The 16285-nt window shown below is 46.0% G+C and overlaps 1 protein-coding gene across 7 annotated transcripts in view; it reads left to right on the forward strand.

Annotated features, from left to right (window-relative positions):
• The window catches only part of Pax6 (paired box 6), a 28435-nt gene extending 12639 nt beyond the window's left edge, over positions 1-15796 (forward strand). For 4 of the 7 annotated variants that reach the window (XM_036185354.1, XM_036185357.1, XM_036185353.1 and 1 more), the window contains 10 exons: positions 2191-2321; positions 3123-3164; positions 3259-3474; positions 4170-4335; positions 10039-10197; positions 10699-10781; positions 10984-11134; positions 11244-11359; positions 13910-14060; positions 14715-15796. In XM_036185354.1, coding sequence (XP_036041247.1) covers positions 2191-2321; positions 3123-3164; positions 3259-3474; positions 4170-4335; positions 10039-10197; positions 10699-10781; positions 10984-11134; positions 11244-11359; positions 13910-14060; positions 14715-14800 — 1301 coding nt within the window. In that variant the 3' untranslated portion in view covers positions 14801-15796. The remainder of the gene's footprint in view (positions 1-2190; positions 2322-3122; positions 3165-3258; positions 3475-4169; positions 4336-10038; positions 10198-10698; positions 10782-10983; positions 11135-11243; positions 11360-13909; positions 14061-14714) is intronic. The other 3 variants (XM_036185360.1, XM_036185358.1, XM_036185359.1) reach the window with 1 other exon arrangement.
• The last annotated feature ends 489 nt before the right edge of the window (positions 15797-16285 follow it).

Below are 16285 nucleotides of genomic sequence, written 5' to 3' on the forward strand. Positions count from 1 at the left end.
CATATGTTTTCCTATTAGAAGCTTTGCGGTCGAATTCTAGGCGCATAATCATCGCCACTGGGCGAGAACGCCAGCAGTCCCTAGGGAAGGGACACAATGATTGAGGCTTAACCTCTAAAGGGGAATTTAGAGCTATGTTTCTTCGCTGCCATTTCGATGCTGGCAGAGGCGCCCTGGCCCAGTGTCTCTCGGACCAGCACATGCTGCGGGCTGCAGCTGTGGAAGTGCTGGCCACGTTATTTTTGCAATAGAGGAGGAGGGAAATCTACGATTAGAGGCCTTGCACGCTCTGGCATCTGTAGATTGGGGATTACCCTGGCTCTGGTTGGAAAGTTTCTCTTGATTTCTCTGAGATGGCCTTTCTTTTTCTGGGAAGGTTGGCCCAGAGACCGGCCTCCATAACCTGCGAGGTAAATGAGACTCAGAGAGCCAAGGTAGAAGTTAAAGAGAATTTCAGAGGAACCGGAAGCGCAGGGTAGGCCTTGCCCGGTTGGAGAAGCGACTGTCTCCTACAATGTGCACTGTACCCTTTTGCACTGGCCCGGGCCGGCCGGAGCCCAGATCCCTAAACGCCTGTCACTTCTCATCGAATTGAGGCCCCGCCCCCCCCCTCGGTGAGCTATAACCCCCCTCCAGCCTCAAGCCTCGGGCTACCCTGAAAACGCAGCTCCCCTCTAAGGGGAGACGAGTGCAGTTCATTCTCGTCTGAGTGATCTACAAATAGGGACGGAAAGGGTCGTTTTATCACGGTCCCGTTTGTCGTGACGATGCAATTTCCCGGAGCGGAGCACTGTCACAAAGTGACAAGGCTGCCACAAGCGCCCCGACTGATCTTTTCAATTAGCCTTCCATGCATGATCCGGAGCGACTTCCGCCTATTTCCAGAAATTAAGCTCAAACTTGACGTGCAGCTAGTTTTATTTTAAAGACAAATGTCAGAGAGGCTCATCATATTTTCCCCCCTCTTCTATATTTGGAGCTTATTTATTGCTAAGAAGCACAGGCTCTTGGAGTCAATTTATCAGGAGGCTCCAAGGAGAAGAGAGGAGAAGAGAGGAGAGAAGAGAGGAGCTGGAAGCACATCTTCTCCTGAGAGGGCTTCTGTCTAGAGACGGGGCTGCAGGTTGGAGATGTCTGAGAAGTGGAAAGAGGGGATTGGCTTTATTTGTATGCCTGTTGTTTCCGAGGAGGATAATTCAGGGAGGCGCTCCTTCCCTCGTTCTAAGACCAGACAATGGGATGAGGCTGTCAGACTAGAGTTGAAAGAGCGACGGTGACGCTGTGATAGGGCCTTTTTCTTTCTGTTTTGGATTTCTGTTAATATTCCTGTCTTTGGCTGAGGGGGAGGGCGGAGTTCAGCAGTGGAAATAAAGCCAGTAGTGGGGGGGGGGTTTGCACAGACTCCAGGCTTTGCTCACCAGCGGGGGCAAGCTGACCAGTGTGGGGATGGGGGCTTCTAATCCTATGTCTGCTGTGGAGGCACGGATTGGGGTTCACTAGCTACAAATCTGTCTTTCGGGTTCTTTTCTATTCTTACACACACACACACACACACACACACACACACACACACACACACACACAGTCACACAGTGCTAGGTCTCAATGCAAAGATCTACTGCCTAGCCATTTCAGAACTTGGGATTTGCAGTGCTGTTTTAACAGGGCAGAGACTCCAGTGTGGATTCTGTGGTGGCACTCAGGTGATGTGTAGGGAGGAGATTTTAAGGGCTGTTGTATGCCCCTTGTCGGTTCCAAGCAGGTCTGGAGTGCTTATGAAGGGGGCAATGGACTCGGGGGAGTGGGGTGATGATGGTACTGGGTGGATATGTCCCTGGGTATTTTCCCAGTCTGAGAACGGTCCAGTAGCCAGGGTCAGTCTGTATTAAAGCTGGCCTGGCCATTGCCCTGCATGGCTGGTGGTCCTGTTGTTGGGCTTTTTGTTTTTAAATTTTAAATCAGGACCTGATTGCTGAGGTTCACACAGGTTGGCAGGGAGCTGAGGTTGCATTGTGTCTCTCCTTCTTCTTCTTCTTCTTCTTCTTCTTCTTCTTCTTCTTCTTCTTCTTCTTCTTCTTCTTCCTCCCCCTCCTCCTCCTCCTCCTCCTCCTCCTCTTCCTCCTCTTCCTCCTCTTCCTCTTCCTTCTACCACCTTCTCTTCTTGCTCTCCTCTCCTCCTCCTTTCCTCAGGTCACAGCGGAGTGAATCAGCTTGGTGGTGTCTTTGTCAACGGGCGGCCACTGCCGGACTCCACCAGGCAGAAGATCGTAGAGCTAGCTCACAGCGGGGCCCGGCCGTGCGACATTTCCCGAATTCTGCAGGTGATCCTCCCGTGGCTGTCCCACTCGCCGCCCCCTACCCCCGCCCCCGCGGCCCTCCACTTTAAGCGCCCTCTCCTCATTTCTTACTGTAAACGCTACTAATTATGGACCCCTACCCTCACCAACTCCATCCCCACCAACTCTCCTACCTTCCGACTTTCCCCTATCCTTCCACCATGGTCCCTGTCTCTTTCAACCTCACTCAGTCAGTTACATAAGATAATTCATCTGCGTAAGAAAAAAAAGTGTGAGAATTAAAAAAAAATATGTCTTTTCATTTAGTAAAGACATTCATTATGGTAACAGTGTAAAACTGTAATGAGCTGAGTTATATACATTGGGATCATCTCATTCCCCTCTCCCCATCCCGCGCTAACCTCTGATTTTGAGAGATTTGTTTGCATTTTTCATGCATATGAAGAATGTATATGGATTTTTAGAAGGCAAATGCTATTAACCCCTCTAATTCACATTTGCTCAACTGTGCAAAAATTTAAGGGAAAAGGTAAAATATTCAGTTATTTTTCCCTTTGTTCTTTATAACATAATATTACTTTAAGCAAGCCCTGCACACACACACACACACACACACACACACACACACACACACAATAACCTGACTTCGTTTTGATGCATCTTCACACAGTGTTTAGGAAAATAGTTTTAGAAGCTTTTAAGATAATTCAAAGTGTTTCAAAGTATCCTCCTCTTTGTAGTTTTAGGGCTACAAGTGTAATTTTAAGAAAGAAAGCTCTCTACAGTAAGTTCTCATACCATTGAAGGTATATTTTTGTGTTATAGACCCATGCAGATGCAAAAGTCCAAGTGCTGGACAATGAAAACGTAAGCTTGTCATTGTTTAATGCATACTTAAACAATTTTATTTTTGTCTTGAAATTATTAATAATGTGGTTTTCTGTCCACTCCCCCTATGCAGGTGTCCAACGGATGTGTGAGTAAAATTCTGGGCAGGTATTACGAGACCGGCTCCATCAGGCCCAGGGCAATCGGAGGGAGTAAACCAAGAGTAGCGACTCCAGAAGTTGTAAGCAAAATAGCCCAGTATAAACGGGAGTGCCCGTCCATCTTCGCTTGGGAAATCCGAGACAGATTATTATCCGAGGGGGTCTGTACCAACGATAACATACCCAGTGTAAGTTCATTGCGAACGTTTGCCTTCTCTGCCCCCACGCTCCTCACTCTCTCCCTCTCTCTGCCTCCTCTTTCTTCAGCTCACTTCCCTCCCAGCGTCTGGCTGTCTCCTCTCTTTCCTGATTTGCACGGGTCAGCTCCATGGTACCTAGGGGATAGTGAGAGGTGTGCTTTGACATTTTGACCATCCGGAAAATGGGTGTCGGGGAGTTGTTCCCTTCATTTGCATACTGACAACCAGGGCTTGAAGGAACTGGGGGGAAACACTGGAAACCAGGAGGAAAATGAAAAACCAGAGTCTAACTGCTCCCCCCGCCTCCACTCAAGCACACGCCTGGAGCTTCTTTCAGGAAATATGCATCCGTTTATGCTCTACAATAAAATAAACCCCTAGATTAAGTTGAAACCTTTTATCAGGAGTCTCTGAACAAAGCCAAGCAACCCAGTGAGCTAGGGTGTTAGTGATATCTACAGAGGTCAAGGGTTGCTCCTTTCTCTTTACCCATCTTCATTTCTAGGAACAAAGTGAAAGTTGACTTTTTTTTTTTTTTTAAACCACATAATAGCTAAAAATCCAGAGTAGCCCAGGGTGGCTGGGAGCTTTTGTATGTGTGGTGGGTCATTCTTTAAAACTTGGGAGAGCTGAGAGGGGTGACCGTGTCTTGTGGAGACACTACCATTTGGTTTAATTTGCAGGTATCATCAATAAACAGAGTTCTTCGCAACCTGGCTAGCGAAAAGCAACAGATGGGCGCAGACGGCATGTATGATAAACTAAGGATGTTGAACGGGCAGACCGGAAGCTGGGGCACGCGCCCTGGTTGGTATCCCGGGACTTCAGTACCAGGGCAACCTACACAAGGTAAAACTCAAGCAGCCATCCTTCTGTAACTCTTTCCTCCTCTGGGCTCCCAGTGTCTAGGAGGTATGAGGGCACTGCCCTGGAAGGCGTGGGTAACTGGTGTTTGTGATACCATATTGTTGACTCTTGTTGACGGTAAGGGTTATGTATGTCAACAGTGGTAGGAAGTGGCTAGGAGGTTGTGCAAGTGCAAGATCGAACCTCGTGGTACCCTATTCAAATTTGGCGTTAAAATGCAGTAGAGCCCACTTGCAGTCCAAATGTGACAAGTTAACACACTGACAGACTGCAAGGTAAACATAATTGTATCATTTGCTTCTGAAGTAATTGACAAATGACATGACTTTGAGTAAGGTGGTAGGAGAGGCTGAAGCCCCGACGCGCATTGCATTGCCGATTTGAGGCTAGCCACCGTAAGTGGTGGTCCCTTCCCCCAAGTTTAACAACTTCAACATTGTAACCCACTCACCCCCTCCCTGCCCGTAGGTTCCAGTTCTTATTCTCTATGGGTGGCACTGGTTAGAAGTGGGGTGGGGAAACTTGAGAACCCGGCTGTGGGCTCAGGGAGGGGCTCTGGGCCTGGGAGGACAGATGGGAAATCTGTCCTCCTGTCTCAGGTTCTGTGAGAAAGATGTAGGAAGAGGAGTGGGTGAGTGGGCTCTCCTTCCCACTCACACCGAGGTAACTTGGTCAAGAACAGGAAACAGTTTACTCCGAAGATTAATCGGTATTTGTTGTCCTTGTGACAAGGAGATAATATGCGGGATAATGGGACGTGGCGTCTCCCTCCTGGGAGCACCACAGAGCCTGGGGGCGCAGGGCCGGGGGCGACGCAGGGGCTGCTGCCAATCGGTGAGCTCTCGGACCAGCCCCGCGTGCAGGGCGCCTCCACAGAGCCGGGTTAGAGAAGGGAAAATCGGTAACAGTATGCGAAATATCTTGTACAAAGGATGCTTCTGTCACTCGCAAGAATTTGTTATGGGAACAATCCTGTCGCTCTGTAATTGCTCATTAGAGAACGTTTTGTTTCTCATTAAGGCGACATGAATAAGCGTCTAGTTGAAGGAGACAGCTGTAGAAATGTTCCACAAGAGACCTCTGGACACGATTCGGCACCAATTGCCAATTAGACATGTCAGTTTTAAGAGCAGAAAACAATATAGGACGGACACTGGGACGATTGGGGAGAAAAGCGCTCCTTTCTAGTTTCCCAGCGCTGCGGCTCCTGGCCAGTGCCGGGCTTCCTGATGCACAGGCCCGGACTCCCTTGGGTGACCCTGCTCACTTAACCTCGAACCTGCAGCCTTCAGAGTTGGAGATCAGAGTGCTCCCGGGTCCAGGCCTCTCTCTCCAATCTGCAGTAAGACCGGCTAGGGTAAGATGTAGCCAACCCCGCAGCACCGACTGATGCTTGAAGCTGTAGGATTCCCGCATGCATACCCGTAGGACACATCCCACTGATGCTGGAACTCCATCTGGTGACCTTCCACTCTCCACCCCCAGCACTCCAGAGTCCTGCTGACCCCTTCCCCGCCCACTAGATTGAAGGTGTCTCGGTTGTAGGCAATAGGCCCAGAAGCTCAGACCTACCCAGCCCAGAAGCCTCCACCCCTGCGTCTCCTAGGTGTTCAGAACTCACATTTGCTTGGGGACCAGGGAATGAACATCCCCTTCCTGTTTCTAGGTGCCGAGACTAAAGTCCAGGGCAATAGCTTCCAATAGAGGTAGCGCTGCCTGCTTAGGGCAGATTTTCAACCCTGGGAGCAGCAGAGCTACAGACAAACCGCAAGGGCCTAGTGGTGACCACTGGGGGCGAGAGGTGGCGCTAGTTCAGGGACTTTTAGCTTAAAGCAGCTAGTTACTAGAGAATGCTGGGCCATACATTTCCTGAGCGTCCCACCCCCCCCCTCTGTTTCCCCCCCCCCCCCAAATGCTTTCTCCCTCTAGGCTCTCTGCCCCGCCTCCAGCGTGTCGAGGGAGCGTGGTTCGAAAGGAGTTTAGAATCTTGGGCGTGGGGACCTCGGGCTCTGGTGGTCAAAGTCAGTTCTCTAGGCTTAAGATCTTGGGGATTGCTCTGGCCTTTTGGTGCTAAGAGGGTCTCCCTCCCTCCCTGGCCCTATTTCCCGGCCCGAGATGCTGATCTTGGGTTGTAAAGAGTCCCTTTCCAGAAGCATAAGGAGAGGTTAGGTCTCTGAGGGAGACAAATATGGTTTCCATCTGATCTATGCCACGCGGCGGTGAATAAAATCCTGACGACGTGGCCTGACAATAACCAGACGACTCTATCCAGCCCCAATTCTCCAGCGATTTGGTGGTTTTAGGGATCACGAAGACACTTTTTCTCATCTCCTCCCCTCGCCCCAACCCCCATAATACCCAGGCCCTCTATAGGATTTAGTCAGCCTCCTTTCAACAGATGTTCAATGTTTTGATCCGCGCTCCAGAGCTGAAAAGGTTCCGCAACCGCGTTGCTATCTTTTCTTGCTTATTTTCCGCCTCACTGATTAAGACCCTAAGAAACTAAGGAATGATTTTATTTCCCAGCGTCTTTTTTCCCCTTCTTCTTTCTCTTCTGTTTCCCCCCTCTCCCTCTCCCTCTCCCTCTCTCTCTTCTCCTTCTTCCAGGAAACAAATCCTATCCCCTGCGTCAGATGGTCTTGGGGCTGGGATAATGGGAGGCGCTTTCACCCTCAGCTCGGATTAGGCAGGGAGGTGTATGGCGCCCATTGAAGGTCCCTTCTTTACGCTGCTAGGAGGGGACGCCTTTTAAAGGAGATATCTTAATTGTCTGCCCCTTAGGTTTTATCTTGTGGGGAATTAGAAAGCTCTAACTTCTATTTGTAGTTTCTTAAAAGATTTAAGGGTGGAAGGTAAAGCCACTAAAGAAAAAAGAAAAACAAAACAAAACAAAAAACCCCAGCTCTAAGTGACCACTCAATCACCTGGATGCAAACCGTTGCCATTTTAGAGCAGTGAACACATGTCCAATGTCGCTCTCTGGCTTGGTTAAGATGTGATGGTGGTCGTGGTGAATCCCTCAGCGTTTTCTCCTGGTTGACTCTGACTCCACTTTAAAAAAAAAAAAAAAAGAAAAGAAAAAAAAAGATTTAAAGTGGCAGTTTTCCTGTTCCTATATACTTAATTTCCTCATTAAATATCACTTCCCAAGCCAAAGTAAGCCCTAGGCTTATATCTCCGGTGCATGCTTGTTTCTGAGCAGTGTCTGAGCTTGAAGGGCAATGAATATAATTCCGACGCTTTAAAATTAGGAGGACGTCAAAGAAGCAGATGAGAACAGAGAATGCTATCTGCAGGCGTCTTCTGAAGGAGACCTCCAGCTTTGTTTAATTGGCAAGATATAGCCCGCTAGAGAAGGGACAGGGGCGGGTCCAGGGCTTTCCTTTTGGATGGAGGCATGAGTGACCAGGCCAGATTGTGCTTCTGTTTTCCAAAAGCAGTAACCGATGGACTTTTCTGGTAGACCCAAACAGCTTTAAGAAAAAAAAAAAAAAAAAAGCCTCCATTGAATCCGACAATAAAAGGGACAGACCCTCTTCATTCCCCACCCCACCCCGAAAAACAAAAACAAAAACAAAAACACGTTGAAAAGTCCTCCAGAGACCTGGGGCAGCAAATTAGTACAGCCACTTGTGCCCCACACGTGAGTTCGGCCTGTCTCCTCCAGCAGGCGACCCTCCCCTCCCCCACTCATCCGATGTAGGGCAGGACGCCTGCGGCTTGTTTACCAATACACGCTCCCTCCTCCTCTTCCTTTTCGTCGTTTTCTCCCGTCTCACTCGACCCTCCAATCTCCTTTTTCCTCTCCACATTTCCCTCGCTGTCCCTCCTTATACCTTTCGGCCATTATCTCTTTGAAGCACCCCCCCCCCCCCCCCCCGCGCGCCCTTCCCCCACGCCATTCTTCCCCTTCCCTCCCTCTTCTCTCTTTAGCCTCTCTCCTTCCGCCTCCCCTCCGCCCCAGCTCTGCTCCCCATCCTCCCTCCCCACCTCCCTCTACCCCCTGCCCTGGCCCCCCATCCACCACCACCACCGCCCAGCCAAGCGCCCTAAATAGCACCGAGGCGCCCGCTCTCCGGACAGTGATTAATGATAGCAGAGCAGAGAGGTTAACACACTTCGCTGAAAAGTCTGTTGACTGGGCTTCTTGTAACACAATGTGGCCCGCTGCACGCCTCAAGAGAATCCTTTTGTTGTCCGCGCTCATTGTGGCCTCGAAATTCTGCCCACGAAAGTTTGCCAACGCCCCTGCCCCAGGAGTTTAATAGTTTCCCTTACTCGCGGGGCATTGTGTGGTGCTGAAAAGCAGCCCCTCGCTATTCAAGTGTTGGTGGTCATCTCAATAGATCTCCAAGGGCCCATATGGTGGCCAGTGCCGATGAATCCGCCTGTTTAAATGGGGGAGAAAGTTGGGGTTTTAAAACATTTCAAAGTTCCTGAAAAGATCCCACTAGATCCTGTCACAATCCCCTGAACTCTTTGAAGGCGCTGCCTATTGTCTCCTGGTTATAAATGATATTCCTGGCCAAGTCGATTCCCACAGAGGCCTGGCAGCCCCTCCCCCCAAACTGGCCAAGTTTCTAGGATAGGGAGGGGACCGTCCCTGTTGGTATCCCGTAGGGGCACAGGCCTCAGGACCCAGCCTTCAGTGCCCTGGGAAGCCCAGCCAGGGCCGGAATCTTTCCCTTCTCAAAGGCTTGCCGCCTGGCAGGCAAGGTGCAGGGCTAGAGCGCGTTAGCCCAAGTGCATCGCTCTCCCCCAGCGTAAAGGAAAACAATGAAACTTTCCCTGTTTAATGATAGAAATTACATTAAAAGTGGTGGAAATGCCCTAATTAAAAATGTACCACTTAAATGATATGCCAAGGACTCAGCTGCAGCATAGCATATTTAGCTAGTTAGTGAACTCTCCACGATTTCTTTTTTAAAATTACACGTTAAAAATTTAAAAGAAATCTTACTTTTCTCTGGTGCAACACATTACAAAGAATGGACAGTCCTTTTATCTAAATATAAAATTCCATTTTCAGCAATTATAGCCTGTTCTTGGTGATGATATAATTACAGCTGTGCTCGTAATAGGTGTCAAGGCGAAACACACTCACACAATGGTTGAATAAAACTGCAGAACAATGCAAGCATTTCTAAATTCACAACCTTTAAAATGAAATTGACTGTGCAGAATTCAAATAAAAACTAGATAAATATTTTTTTTTAAAGATTACAAGCTTGGTTTGGTTTCTTAATAGCATTTTCTACAAACCTATCAACATCTAATTGATTAGATAGGAATTACTGATTATAGATCAGCTGAAATCCTGCACATCACTCTATTTTCCCAACACAGCCATAGGTAAACACTTTCTGTAGGGTGAGGGAATTGGGTGAGGCAAGTGAGAAGGCAGTAGAGGAAGATCCTTTGGCCTGGAAACTTTTTGGATCGCTTCTTCATTCTCAGAAATGCTGCTTTGTGAGAGTACTGTCAGGTCTCATCGAGATAAAACCAGAAAGGAAAAAGACTCAGGTACCAGTGTCCTTAAAGGAAGGCAAACACTTGATTGCTTTAGCAAGACTAGGTGGAGACTCAGCCTGCCGGTCCTTGGGGTTTGTTTAGAACTGTACCAAGTCCATTAGGAGCCACCCTGTCATTCCACTTTCTCTTATTGTCTTCTTCTTTTGGTTGCAGATGGCTGCCAGCAACAGGAAGGCGGGGGAGAGAACACCAACTCCATCAGTTCGAATGGAGAAGACTCGGATGAGGCTCAAATGAGGCTTCAGCTGAAGCGGAAGCTGCAGAGAAATAGAACGTCCTTTACCCAAGAGCAGATTGAGGCTCTGGAGAAAGGTGATGGGAAGTCTTCAAAGTAGAGAAGCCTTAAATCCAAGTAAATGCCACACCAACCAACAACACAAAGGGCTAAATTTAGCCCGGGTCCTTTGCATAGAAGAATGAAAAGCCTCCCCCACCCCTCCCTTCCTCTTCTGTCTTCTTCTGTCCCTCCCCCTCCCCTCTGGACATCTTTTCAGGGTGTGTGCATGTGCATGTACGTTTTCTTTCTTTTAACATACCAGTTAAGTTGAAAGATCAAAATTCTGACATACAAAGAAAATGATGTTCTGACTGTCTCAGGTCCCAGATGGTGACACTCACTGAATGTCATTCCAAAGAAAACTTAACTTGGTCTGGAGGGAAAGTTCTTTCAAGTACAGTCAACACACTGTAGAGTTATTTGAAAGGAAATTGTTTGGAGGAGATGGGAGTGGGGTGGCAAAAGCCAGCTTGATCCAGCATTCAAATATTCTGTATAGTTCTGGAATAACATATAAAACCAACTTACTCTTCCAGAGTTTGAGAGGACCCATTATCCAGATGTGTTTGCCCGGGAAAGACTAGCAGCCAAAATCGACCTACCTGAAGCCAGAATACAGGTACCTAGGGACTATGTTGGTTTTATGCATTGTGAGTCTTATACTTTGCCTTGTCTGTGTACCAGTCATTTATATAGCTAGTCACAGGGTCAGTTTGCAAAGACTCTCTATCCTAGGATGGAGGAAGGTGGAAATGGAGGGGTTTTCGTTCGTGGCAGAGCTTGTAGGGAGCACAGGGCTAACCTGTTCCACGCATTTCCAGGTATGGTTTTCTAATCGAAGGGCCAAATGGAGAAGAGAAGAAAAACTGAGGAACCAGAGAAGACAGGCCAGCAACACCCCAAGTCACATTCCCATCAGCAGCAGTTTCAGCACCAGTGTCTACCAGCCGATTCCACAGCCCACCACGCCTGGTAACTTGAAATGCCAACTGCCAAGAAACGTTCTTAAATCTGTTTGCCCGGGGCTCTCCCGCATCCTGTAATGACCTTCCATCTTTCTATCTTTTCTCTTTCTCTGCAGTTTCCTCCTTCACATCAGGCTCCATGTTGGGCCGAACAGACACCGCCCTCACCAACACGTACAGTGCTCTGCCACCTATGCCCAGCTTCACCATGGCAAACAACCTGCCTATGCAAGTAAGAGAGGCTGGCCACCTGCTGCACAGGACAAGGAATGGGTTAGGGCTTGCAGACTCCATCCGCTGCTTTTACTCCCTTGGGAGTCCTTCCTGTGACAGTGATTGGCTTGACCAGTCAACTCTGAGACAGTCAATCCAGTCTCTTTGAGTTGATTGATTGCCTGATTGATTGATTCATGCCCTTGAAAAACAAACACTCGATCTGTTCAGCCAAGTTAATGTGCCTTTTATCATCATGTTAGCTGGGTAATTCTGGGTGGCAGTGAGGTCTGTTTTGGGTACCAATGAAGCTTGTGCCACAAAGCAGAAATAATGATGGCATAGCATAAGATACTAAGATGTTAGTGTGCAAAAACTTGTGTTTATGTTAGTATGTTCGTATTAATAAATACAGAATCAGCAGAAGTATATTGAGGATTATTTTTGGTCCATGTAAGAAACTAGTGAGGAAGAAAAAAAGGGACTGAGAAGTGAGATTCCTCTTTACACAGGTGAAATACATTTATGAGAATAAGGAAAGTAGTTCATTCTATATTTAAAAATAAACATGTAATAGAAAGTGTTTGCTTGAAATTTAATGTGTATCAGCTGTAGATGCTGTGACAGGTTGGTGGTAACCCTTGCTACCTAGAAAGCTGATGCCATTCTCAGTACAGTACCCTGGCCTGTGCTCTAGGGGTCGGTCCTGGATTCAGCTGTCATTTTCTTTTCTTTCTTCTTCTTCTTCTTCTTTTTTTTTTTTTTGCCAGAGCTGAGGATCAAACCCAGGGCCTTGTGCTTGCTAGGCAAGCGCTCTACCACTGAGCTAAATCCCCAACTAAGCTGGCATTTTCTAATGTTAGTTGTACAGGGCTTCTGGGATGTACTAGACCTTTGTTGCTGCGCGGGGGTGGGGGGGATTCTGATGGGTCTTCTCCATCAGTGTCCCTAAGCCTCCTGCTTGTGCAGCCAATAGATAGATAGGCCTGACTGTATGAGGTGGCAGCAGGAGCCCCTGCTGGAAACAGTACTGGGGCTACACAGATTGTTTGTTCTCCATTGAACATCTTTTTGCCAGGTTTGGAATTCAAATTAAAATAAAAGTCTCCCAGTCTTCAGATTAATATTGGAACAGCTGGATCAGCAACTCCAGAGGACTTATTCACATGCTTCTTTTCCATTGCATCTGCTTTTATTGGCCATAGTACAATTGATGTAAACGAAGGGACCAATAGTCCATTAGTTAGTATTGCTATAACTATCTTGGAATTTTCCAGAAGTCAGGTTGCCTAGAGGAAGTGATTGTAGGAATAAGAAACAAATGCAAGCTGAAATCCTTGCAGGGCCCTTTAGGCCTGCTTGCCTTTTTAAACTTGACATGAGCAGTCACCATCTGACTTTAATGAGGCCATTGAGTATGCTGTTCAGTATTATATATTATAGCAACATCTAGGTTTCTGTGAGGGTGACATAAGGTCCACATGAAAAAAAAAACTAAATGAAATAATTAGATAGACGCAGGATTATATTAAAATTGCTTCTACATATAAAGAAATATGTTGGGTTAATTTATGTCAAACATGGACTTTTAAAAATTGTACAGATACAAAAGTAAATGGCTTCATTAAACAAGGAAAATAAAATGATCTGTGATTTTACAGTTCAGAGAAAATTTCTCTTTAAGTTTTGTAATGGGGAGGGGTGGTCTCTCTGTCAATGCCTTCATCCTTTTGACCAAAATCCTCTGTCTTACAAAGACCGTGCATCTTCTCTGGCTTCTTCTTCAGTGGCTGTCAGTCTTTGAGAATGAGGATTTGGGGATGTCAAGCATTTGAGAGCAAAGCAGCTGTTGCTGACACTGTGCATCTATTGGTTCACCTCAGGTGTTTTCTCATCCCATGACGGCTCACATATGGGGTTTATCTGGATCTGCATATTCCTTTATTTCTTGTTTAGTTACGAGAGATATTTATCTCCTCAACATTTCAGTTTTTGAATGCTTAAAAACAGCAACACACTTTTATGGATGAGACTCAATCAGGACTTTTGGGTCAGTTAATTCTCAGGTTGTGTTGAAGTTACGTTCATTCACTGACATTTTTGACTTCTTTGACCCCACTCCATTATGATTGTGTCTTTAAAAAAATCTCTAATCCTCCAAGTCCAGCACTGGAAGCTTCCCAAGGCCCCTACATCAAACTCTCCAAAGAGTTCCCCCATTGCTTCCTGCCCCTCAGTTGAACTTATGGAATTCAGATCCAGGTTTGTGGAAAGAGAGAATCTCTCATGCTAGTAACTCCAGCAGAGGTAAAACATAGTGTAGATGGCCAAAACCAGACGTTTGTTTGAATTTACTGTGTTTCAGAAATTTGTCACACAGGTGGCTTTGCTCTGGTGGTGGCTGATGATGAAGAACCAAGCTTAGACTCATTATATGGAATTCTAGTACATTCCAAAGAGGCATCAGTAATGACCAGGCTCACTGGGAGAGGCCCTGGGGAGGAGGAACCCCAGGATGTGGTTGTGTGGTATGGTTCCAGTAATCACAGGTTTTTCTTTCTCCTGGCAGCCCCCAGTTCCCAGCCAGACCTCTTCGTACTCCTGCATGCTACCCACCAGCCCTTCGGTAAATGGGCGGAGTTATGATACCTACACCCCTCCGCACATGCAAACACACATGAACAGTCAGCCCATGGGTACCTCGGGGACCACTTCAACAGGTGAGCTCTCTGTAGCTGTACAGAGGGGTCTACTGGGCCTCTTTGGCCAGCTGATGACCTGTACTGTTCTGTAGCTGACTTGAAAAGAAACTTTTGGCCTTGCATTAAGGGGTGTGTTGAACATTATGCTGCTCTTGCCTTTAGGGGAAACTGACTGAAAAGGGAAATTCAGTTAAGTTAGTGAGTTATAGACAACAGAGACATCATTTATGTTGGTGAATTGATCATAGAAATTGTGTATGAAGACAAGGCCCAAGATCAAATTTTCAGAAGACATCTAGGCCTGAGCTGGACAGTTGACAGGGTCCACTGAGCTTGATGTGGGTGCTTATTGGAAGACTTATACATCTTCTAGTTTCTTGATGCCAGCTGAGGAGGTACCACATGAGTCCTCCAGAGATGGCTGAACTGATGAACTTCCAAATGTTGGGGAGGTTGACTTGAGTTTCAGGAAGTATGTGTGAACACAGTCCCTAGTTTCAAAAGGTCTCCTTTTCTTTCTAATGATTGAAAGTTTTTTTTTTTTTCATTTTAATATAAAGTAGAAAAGAAGTATTATAAAGTGTCAGCAGTTTTAGAAAGTTCACACTGTGTGCTATCTTCTAGAGTCTACCCTTGTGGTTGTATTTTTTTTTTTTTTTAATTCATTTACAGGACTCATTTCCCCTGGAGTGTCAGTCCCTGTCCAAGTTCCTGGAAGTGAACCTGACATGTCTCAGTACTGGCCCCGATTACAGTAAAGAGAGCGAGCGTGATCAAGAGAGGAAATTGTGTTCACTCAGTCAGTGACTATGTGGACACAACAGTTGGTTGTTCACGAAAGAAAGAGAAATGCCTGTTAGAAGCACTTCACTTTGCAATTGTGTCCTGTATTGGAGCCTGGGAATGGACTAGAAACAAGGACCTTTGCATACAGAAGGCACGGTATCAGTTGGAACAAATCTTCATTTTGGTATCCAAACTTTTATTAATTTTGGTGTATTATTTGTAAATGGGCATTTGTATGTTATGACGAAGAAAAGAACACCACAGACTGGTGGATCTTGGATCTGTATTGGCTCATGTGGTTGTTTAAAGGAAACCATGATTGACAAGATTTGCCATGGATTTAAGAGTTTTATCAAGATATATCGGATACTTCTACCTATCTGTTCATAGTTTATGGACTGATGTTCCAAGTTTGTATCATTCCTTTGCATATAATTAAACCTGGAACAACGTACACTAGATATATGTAAGAAATATCTGTTGGTTTTCCAAAGGTTGTTAACAGATGACGTTTATGTGCAAAAAGGGGTAAGATATAAATTCAAGGAGAAGTTGATAGCTAAAGGTAGAGTGTGTCTTCGATATAATCCAATTTGTTTTATGTCAAAATGTAAGTATTTGTCTTCCCTAGAAATCCTCAGAATGATTTCTATAATAAAGTTAATTTCATTTATATTTGACAAGAATACTCTATAGATGTTTTATACACATTTTCATGCAATCATTTGTTTCTTTCTTGGCCAGCAAAAGTTAATTGTTCTTAGATATAGCTGTATTACTGTTCACAGTCCAATCATTTTGTGCATCTAGAATTCATTCCTAATCAATTAAAAGTGCTTGCAAGAGTTTTAAACCTAAGTGTTTTGCAGTTGTTCACAAATACATATCAAAATTAACCATTGTTGATTGTAAAAACCATGCCAAAGCCTTTGTATTTTCTTTATTACACTATTTTCTTTTTAACCTTATAGTGTGGTGTTACAAATTTTGTTTCCACATTAGGTTAACATCCTAAAGCAATGCTTAGGTTCATACACACTCCATTTTATAACCTGATGTTTCACAGACATCAGAAGTTGGCAACATATCAGGGGAAAGAAAAATCACTTACAGCTGTGTGGATTTGCATCCCACAACATGTACAGAAAAATGGCAATATTTCTGATTTATCCATTTATTTCATTTGAAAGCTCAAAGTTTAGAAATAATTTTTAAAAATGCAACAAGCAATTCACTAGGAGTTCTGTTTTGAATTGAAGCTGGCATTTTTACACTGGGCAGCCAGTCTCCACTGTAGTTTCATTGAAGTATGTCCAAAGGTTGAGTTCTTAAACGAGACTTTCTGCAAGCTGTTGCCTCTCTTAAGTAACCCCTCTCCCTGTTCTGTCTCCCCCACTCTGCCCAAGAGGCATCCTATCCCACTGAACCCCTACAGCCGTTCCCATCTGAGTCTTGCT

This window comes from Onychomys torridus, chromosome 4, assembly GCF_903995425.1.
Source record: "Onychomys torridus chromosome 4, mOncTor1.1, whole genome shotgun sequence".
NCBI lineage: Eukaryota > Metazoa > Chordata > Mammalia > Rodentia > Cricetidae > Onychomys > Onychomys torridus.